This window comes from Myotis davidii, unplaced genomic scaffold (genome assembly GCF_000327345.1).
Source record: "Myotis davidii unplaced genomic scaffold, ASM32734v1 scaffold290, whole genome shotgun sequence".
Classification (NCBI taxonomy): Eukaryota; Metazoa; Chordata; class Mammalia; order Chiroptera; family Vespertilionidae; genus Myotis; species Myotis davidii.
Window position 1 is genome coordinate 200,262 of NW_006285049.1, and position 9,217 is coordinate 209,478.

Genomic DNA, 9,217 nt, shown 5'->3' on the forward strand with positions numbered 1-9,217 from the left:
GGCTAAGGTGTAGCAAAGGTACGGTCAATTTGCATGTTTGTCTTTTATTAGTATAGATATATCCATTCATCTCTTCTCTACCCACCCACCCCCAATCTAAGGCCTTTCAGTGACTATCAAACTACAGGATAAGGTTCAAGCTTAGCATAACATACAAGGCACCTGTGATCTGGCCCCTAACTACCTGTATAGTTTTTTTCTCCTACCACTGTTATCACTATCACCCCTACCTCTAATGCATTCCATAATTCTCTAAGTAGACTTTGTTTCTTATATCCCTGATTTAGTACATGCTGTTTCCTCTGCTTAAATGTCCTTTTTACGCTCTCCTTCTCTTTCCACTCTGCAGAAGCCCCTCTAATTTTTAATGTGCTTGATTTATTAATAATTCAGTTGTAAAGGCAAAGGACTTTATGAATCTGTTTTCTGTGGGACTCTGCATTTGCCTCTTAAGGGATACATATATTTTGGGGGATGATTTTCAGGTGCTGCTTTTGTACTTAAGGATTAAATTCTCTAAACAGACTTCATTTTGGCCCTAAAACCCTTTATTTAATCATCACCTCAGCTATCTCCTTTGTTGCGTTCTCTCTCTCTCTCTCTCTCTCTCTCTCTCTCTCTCTCGTGTGTGTGTGTGTGTGTGTGTGTGTGTGTGTGTGTGTGTGTGTAGTGGGGAGTATTCAGACCAGATTCAGGTAATTTAGTTACTCAATATTCTTCATCTAATGATACACCATCCTCAGTCTATATAAGACCTTTTTCTTTTTATTGTATTTTTCCCTTTATCCCATTCCTTATTTCTGTTTCTTTTATGGTTATTTTTCTTTTTATATATTAATTTTGGCGAGTTACAATGCTTCCCAACTCAACCATGTTGCTATACATCTATATAATAAAAGCTTAAGTGACCGTTATGGTGGAACAACCAGAACAACCAGTCGCTGTGATGCGCACTGACCACCAGACGCTCAATGCAGGAGCTACCCCCTCGTGGTCAGTGCGCTCCCACAGGGGAAGCGCCGCTCAGCCAGAAGCTGGGCTCATGACTGGCGAGTACAGCGGTGGTGGTGGGAGCCTCTCCTGCCTCTGTGGCAGCACTAAGGAGCAGCAAACCAAGTGGTAAGGAGCAGCGAGCAGGCGGGTGGTAAGGAGCAAGGAGTCCCGGACTGTGAGAGGAATGTCCATGGGGAGCGGGCCTAAGCCGGCAGGTGGACATCCCCTAAGGGGTCCTGGACTGCGAGAAGGTACAGGCTGGGCTGAGGGACTCCTCCCCCCTTTCCCACCCCCCGCACAAATTTTGTGCACCGGGCCTCTAGTGTAGAAAATAAAATGTGTGTTGCACAGTGAGGTATATGAGGCCAAGGCTACAGGCTAAGTGTTTATGGCTACTACAGGCCCCATGTACTAAGTGTTTATGGCTACTACAGGCCCCATGTACTACCCTGAGAACTGAGAGCAGCATCTCAGCATAATATAACCAATCTATGTTACTTGCCATGATATACCAGTTGAGAAACTTGATATGTATAGCTCCTGTCTTTGGTATGAACAAGCAAAGTAGTAATTTCATCTTAATTAACCCAGGCTTAGGTCAGCTGCTACCATATATCTGGAGGGCAGGGAAAGGGCAAATGAAATGATCTCTATAAAGCAAGACAGATAGATTACAATCAGGTTGGATCATTAGACTCATGTTCCTGGAATGGCAGGTGGAAAGGAGTACCTTCACATTATAGACCACTAAATGCTCACTTATTCAGACTTGAAGGCAAAAGGAGGTTTAGTCTTACAGATTATTTTAAAACTTGGGCAACAAATTGATCCTGGAGAGGACAGAAAATCACAAGATGCCCAGGCTGGCTCCAATGAATGCATAAATAAGTGGAACAACAAATCAATGTTTCACTCTCTCTGTTCCTCCTTCCCCCTTCCTCTCTCTCGCTCTCCAAAATCAATAAATAAACAGAAAGAAAATCTTGAGAAGTTTGATTTCTCAGTGTCATCCAGCACAGCAGTTTGTTTGCAAACTATGTTGTCAAGAATCCTTTATACTCTTAAAAATTATCAAGGACCCCAGAGCACTTTTTCTGGAGTTTTTGTTCATGTGAATAATATCTATTAACATGTACTGTTTTAAAAATTAAAATGGAAAATAATATATTATGAATTCATTTACAGATAACAAAGCATTGATTATATTGATAATATAACTAACACTATGGAAAAAAATTCCAAAACAAACTGAGAAGAATAGCATTATTTTACATTTTTGCAAGTTTCTAATATCTGGCAGCTGTATTCTCATGCCAGCTTCTGCATTCAGTTATGGATATCAACCTGCATGCAGGTTATTCTGCATTTTCATATAACCTGTGGAAGATTCCACTGTATACTCATGAGAGAAAGTAATTATTATGAAGTTATAGAATTATTATGAGAATAATTTTAACCTTGCAGACCTCCTGAAAGTCTCCAGAGCACACTTAGAGAGGTGCCAATCTAGGAGAAAGGATGAATGCCAGGCACTTTGTCTGGAATCTGACTAACCTATATGTCCATTTTATAAATTATATACGAAACTAGAGGCCCGTTGCATGAAAAGATTCATGCAATAGGCCTTCCCTTCCCCTGGCTGCCAGCACCGGTTTTCCTCCGGCACCCAGGACCCAGGCCTTCAGTCCTCACTGCTCCGGCCAGAGCCTTCAGTCTTCGCTCCACCGCTTCAAGCCTGTGTATGCAAATTAACCCCCATCTTTGTTGGGTTAATTTGCATACTCTCCTGATTGGCTGGTGAGTGTAGCAGAGGGATGGTCAATTTACATGTTTGTCTATTATTAGGTAAGATACCAGGTATACGATATAGAATGAATACATGATTGAGTATGAACTTCTTTAAAGTTCTACTTTAAAATAATTTCACTTTCTTCATTAAGGTTATTAATTAAATGCATAAATCTATTTATTTAATTTTTTAATCAGAAAAATTCTTTTCCAACCATACTAGTAAGTCCTTATATTTGGTTTTGGGCTTTGTGCTATAGCACAAAATAGGTGCCCAATAAATATTTGTCAAATAAATAAATTTTCTTAAGGTTTGTACAGCTGTAACTAACTGGATGCCAGTAACTCTATGTCTCTCATTGAACTCTGTGAACTATTTAGGGCAGGATGTGAGCTAATGACAACTATAGGATATCAAGTTCCCTTCAATGTCCAGATAATAATAAAAATTATCTTGGTTTCCCTCAGGTAAGCAGGGTACAAACCTATCCATATTGTATGAAAGAAGATGTTGGCTCTTCTTGCCTTCTGCTGAAGGTACCATCAGGGTATCCAGATTGAACTATTAGTTTCTGGTAAAATAATAATAGCCTCCTTTTATTGAATGTTTACTAAGTGTCAGGTACTGTGCTAGGCATGCATCATGTCATTTCATCTTTAAAATGATCTTTCACAAAGTCTCTTACCTGTTAAAATCTGCCTAACTCCAGAGCCTTTATTCACTTGACTGCTTCTGGATTGAGGAAGAGACCTACATCAAGGGGTAAGAATAGGAATTATAAAGGCTGTTTTTTGTTTTTGCATCTTCCTCTTCATACCAATTCAAAAGCAAAGAGTGACTGCCTTAATTACTTTTCTGGATGCTGATCAATGCTGGGTCAAACTGAGCTCATAGGGCAAGAGTGGGATTCACTGAACCTCTCACAGAAACTAGTGAGCACAGAATCTTGGTAAATAAAAAACAAGCAAACGGTATTCTCTATGTATCCTTTGTTCACAATGAGTTTAAACAGGAGTGGGGTTTTTAAATATTTGTACACAGAATAGTATACCAGGAAATATAAGTTAAAGTATCTACTATTACTGGCTTTTGAATGAAACTTTTGTGCCACGTGTGTAAAAGAGAGGAGAGAATGGGTTACAGATGTGGCTTTGTGCTCTGAATAAATGTTTCCCCATGGCTCAGGAACTTTGGTGATAAGGGTAAAACTTTTTATAGAAGATAAACAAAGTTTCTTATTCTAGGTCCCTCCTTTAGAGATAAATTCTGAATTCAAATGCAGACCACGAAAATAGGTCAAGAACACTCCATCTTGGGCCTCCCAGTCATATTTTTATCAGACTCCCTAACATGCTAAGGGAGCTAAAACTGGTTTTGATTTATTCTCAAAATGACTACATGGAGCTTTTTCTAGAGCTAATTAATACTCACAAAAATATATGGTTTTGCAGAAGCAGGAGATCTTTCTTGATGAAACAAGGACTAGTTTCTCAAAGATCTAAAAATTAGAAATGAATTACAATTAATGATAACACTATGTAATCTTAGATATAGAACAAAAATCTTAGAAATCACCTCATATAACACCTTCTTTTAGATAATAAAACCAAGATTCAAGATTTAAGTGACTCGGTCAAATTTATATGACTTATTAGTGGTATAATCTAGGGCAGGGATTGAATACTAATAGGTAATTTCTTTCTCACCCTTCCTAGTTTCCTTATTTCTTTCTTCTAAGTATTTCCATAATCTTTTTATTAGGCAGGAAGGTGACCATGACACAGGATATTTGTAGTTAGGAAGAGCTCAGCCTCAGTTTTACTTTTCCCTCCAATTAAGATCTTCTTAATCTTTTGATATAAGGAAAACTACCATTTATTAAGCACCTTCCTGGTTCCAGGGTCTTCACATACATTATCTCATTAGGTACTTACAAGATTCTTCTAACATTTTAATGCTCACATGAATCATTTGGGGATCTTGTTAATGAAGATTCTGATTTTGCAGGTCTGGGATGGGGTTCAAGATTCTGCATTTCTAAAAAGCTTCCAGGAAAAGCCAATAATGCTGTTGGTCTGTAGACTTTTATATTGAGTAGCAAAGATGTTGGTTGATATTATCTTCATCTTATAGATGAAAAACTGAGCCTTACAGAGATTTAATACTGTCCAAGTTCATACAGGCAGTAAGTGGTGGACTAGTGATTTGACCTAGGTCTTTCTGACTTTACAGCTGTAGATGTGATAAGGGAAGGCAGGGAAAAATGGAAAGAGAGCTTATGGCCCAATATTTCTTAAACAGGTCACTTCTCAACTAGGCCAGTGGCAAAATTCAGGATAAAATAAAAAAGTCCTGGCTCCCAGCCAGTTGATACTCCTTTTTCCTCCCCATCAGCCCCCTAATCAGGATCTTTCTTTCCTTATTAGCAAACCATATTTAGAATTGGCTTTTGGGCTTTCTCCATTACAGGTTTATTGCCAAACCCTGTGCACTCCATGTTGGCATCCAGGACAGTGGTCCTTATCAGCCCCAACCCAATGCCATCCTTGAAAAGGTGTTCATATCTATTACCAAGGTAAGTGGGCAAAGAAACAGAGAAGATTCCTATGAGGGATTGCCCCATAGGGCAAGGGAAGATAGAGAACAAGTATCTCCCAAGTGTAAGGATAGGATGGGATGATCTTTCCCATTTGGGTAATCTCTATAGCTATGAGGAGAACTTTATCCCCTCGGGGATGTACCTTTGGGCCAGGATCTAAAGTTTACATAATTTGAGTTTTAGGCCTAGCAGCCTCCACCGCCCCTTGCCCCCAGACAAATCATATTTTAGTTTTGTTTTTCCCTGCTCCAGCTTTTGTCAGTATCTAGTTACATAATTAAGATGGGGACCGATAGCCTTTGCAGTTTGGATTTTTAATATTTTTTTTACTCAGTTTGGGCTGGAGGGAGAAGATCAAACAAGGACGTGTATAGGTGAGTGATAAAGGTCCTTGATATGTGAAATAGTACTTTTGTGATGTGTGAAAATGACTTTTTTCTTTAAATTGTTTTCAGAGAGCAAGGAAGAGAGAAAGAGAGAAACATCAGTAATGAGAGAGAATCACTGATTGGCTTGACGCCCCACACTGGGGATCAAGCCCGCAAACTGGACATGTGCCCTAATTAGGAATTGAACCATGACCTCCTGGTTCATAGGTCAAAATTCAATTACTGAGCTACGTGAGCCAGGCTGAAAATGACTTTTGAGATGAAACCTGGAAAGATAAACATCACTTAAGCCACTGTAGTTATCACCCCTTTGCCACTCAACTAATGAAGGGATTTAATGAGATGTTTGAAGAAAAAGGGATGTTCTGACTCTGGTTATGTATCTACAGTATCCCGATGAGAAAAGGCTGGAGGGCCTGTCAAAGCAACTGGACTGGGATGTCCGAAAAATCCAATGCTGGTTTCGCCATCGGAGGAATCAGGACAAGCCCCCAACACTCACTAAATTCTGTGAAAGCATGTAGGTGTGCAGAGGGAGGTGGGGAGTGAGAAGGGTAGGGTGTGACTGGACTGAGGTTTTCTTTTTGGAAATTACTTATATTATTAGGACAGCAGTCAATGAATGTACAGGGTTAACTGTATTTATTATAAGCAGGAAAGAAGAGCACGGGGAGACTAGTCACCCTTTCTTGGACGTGCTTGCCACTAAGCTAAATGTAGTTCCCTTTCCCAAAAATCATAGATTGGGAGTGAATTCCTATAACTGTACTTATGTAGGTAGACATGCACACCCTTGTACACCTTGATAGCAATAGAACCAGATTGCTCTAAATGGACTTTTTGATGGATAGCATCCCTTTCCTGGGCATACTGTACTTATTTCACTGGGTTTTTACTAATTCCCCTCTGGACACAGAGCACTGTATTTATCCTTGTGCAAAGAAAATATTAGGCATTATCAAGGAGTATGAGATGGAAGAAAAGTTGATTAAAGCCAGTAAACACTTGTGGAAATCTATTTTAAACAGCCGAAAGATGTCTCTTTTGGCTTTTGAGGTAATAGTATTTGTCCCTATTCTAGGGATTTATCTTCTTTTTCACCAGTAACTATCTTATCTCCAAATCTGCTATCTTGACTTCTTTAGCCCCTGAGACTTCCTTTTGAGTGAATATTCATCTAACCTCTACTCTTTGCCCACCCAGGTGGAGATTCACTTTTTATTTATGTATATTCTGCTACGGAATTAGATTTCTTTGGTCGGTGAGTGTGGACTTTCTCTGGTCTTCTTTTGGGTTCTAATCATGCCCACATCTCTAGAGAATAATTGGTATTGACTAAATCAACATAATGCACAATTGTTTACAAAGCACTTGACAAAAACCTCATTCTTCCAAGGAGGAGACAGTTACAGAAATGCAGTCAGTAACTCAGGTTTATCTGCAGTCAGGGTGCAGATAAAATAGGTGTAAGTCCTGCTTTTCAGTTAGTTGCCAGAGTCGAAGAATTTTAGACTTTTTGATTTCTGATTACATACTTTTTATTTCACAGCACCGCCCTATTTTTCTAAATGATACAGTTAAGGTTTCAAAATATATGAAGCAAAAAGAGGCAGAACTAAGGATGGGGATAGACAAATACACAATCAGATTGTGTGTACTTAAAAGATTTTAATACTCTCTTATCAGTAATTGACTAAATCACTAGACAAAAAATATCACTAAGGATATAATTTTGTACAACACAAACAATTTGACCTAATTGACACTTATAGAAGAACACTACACCAACAGCTGAAGAACATATATAATTTTTAAGTGCACGTGGAATGTCAACTAAGGTAGACCATGCGATAGGCCAGATAATAAATCTCTGCCTCCTGGTGCTTACACTGACTGTACAAAAAGAGGAGGCAGAGTAAACCCACCCCACATACACTCCAGCCTGGGCCCTTTGCCTGGTCTGTATTGTGACTGGAAAGGGGGCATGGAGAATGAATGATGAATGAATGAATGAATCTCAGTAAGTCTTAAAATACTGAATTCTTACATAATATGTTCTCTGGTCATAATAAAATTAAATTAGAAATCAATAATAATAATGAAATATCCAGAAAATGTTTGGAAGTTAAACAATTCTGCTACATAATCTGTAGATCAAACAAGAAATCAGAAGGGAAATTTTAAAATATTTTTAATTGAACGATGCTGAAATTACAATATGCCAAAATTTATGTGATGCAGCTAAAGTATGCTTAGAGAGCAATTTACAACTTTAAATGTTTATGTTAGAAAAAAAGAAAGCTTTAAAATCAATGATCTAATAAGATCTGGAAAAAGAACAAAGTTAAATAAGTAAAAATTAATGAAATAGGCATTAGACAAAAAATGGAAGAAATTAATAAAGCCAAAAGTTCAAATGGTTCTTTGAAACATTTGATTAAATTTGATAAAACCCTAGAAAAAATAAATTATCAATATCAAGGAGAAAAAGGGATTATCACTGTAGACACTGAAAGGATAATAAGACAACATTATGAATGATTTAATAGTAACAAATTCAACAACTTAGATGAAATGGGCAAATTGCTTACAGGACATAATTAAAACTCCATTAGAAGTTATTACTTTTGACTTTTGAATCTTTGATATGGAGATCTTTCTCTTGGTTAACAAATGGAATTATTGTCTTCCTGTCTTCCTATCTCCTCTATCCCAGGTGATGATGTTTCAAAAACTATCTTAGAGCTCTCCCTGCCCTTATTTACCTCAAAGCATGATTTTTCTATTTGTAATAACACTTTAAGCCCTAGAAGAGAAATCTAGATATTTATTTACCCTTCAAGGGTTTCTAAATTCTGTCAAGAGGGATTACTTTTCACCCTATAGCATAGAGAGAACAGGATTATATAGGTGAGCCATGGGAGAATTCTGAAGATTGACCTGGATTATCTGTTTTTTCTTAGTCACCTTGGTTTTGGGACACCCGACAGTGCTGGCATAGCTATCCATTTCAGGTAGGATCTGAGCACTTATGTATGTATATAAAATGGAGTGGGGGACAGTGCAAACACAGGACAGATAGCACATATCCTTGGTATTCTTAAGGGGTTAGGGGCTGAGTCTATGAGTCATATATACAGGGTATCTATTTCTAGGACCCCCAGAGCTGTGAAATCCAGTGATCTTTTTGTTCCAGTTCCCCATTATCCTATATAATAAAACCCTAATATGCAAATCGGCCAGTGGACAGACCATTCACTGATGCACACTGACCACCAGGGGAGCACCGCTCATCCAGAAGCCGGGCTCATGGCTGGCTAGTGCAGCGGAGGTGGTAGGAGCCTCTCCTGCCTCTGCAGCAGCGCTAATGATCCCTCCAAGGGGTCCTGGACTATGAGAGGGTGCAGGCCAGGCTGAGGGCCCCCCTCAAGTGCACGAATGCCATGC

The 9,217-nt window shown here is 38.7% G+C and overlaps 1 protein-coding gene across 2 annotated transcripts in view; it reads left to right on the forward strand.

Annotated features, from left to right (window-relative positions):
- Positions 1–3,603: 3,603 nt before the first annotated feature.
- CERS5 (ceramide synthase 5) overlaps positions 3,604–9,217 on the forward strand; it is a 19,444-nt gene continuing 13,830 nt past the window's right edge. Inside the window, exons 1-5 of one of the 2 annotated variants that reach the window (XM_015558565.1) lie at positions 3,604–3,731; positions 5,252–5,357; positions 6,160–6,290; positions 6,974–7,031; positions 8,734–8,784. In XM_015558565.1, coding sequence (XP_015414051.1) covers positions 3,652–3,731; positions 5,252–5,357; positions 6,160–6,290; positions 6,974–7,031; positions 8,734–8,784 — 426 coding nt within the window. In that variant the 5' untranslated portion in view covers positions 3,604–3,651. The remainder of the gene's footprint in view (positions 3,732–5,251; positions 5,358–6,159; positions 6,291–6,973; positions 7,032–8,733; positions 8,785–9,217) is intronic. The other variant, XM_015558564.1, reaches the window with a different exon arrangement.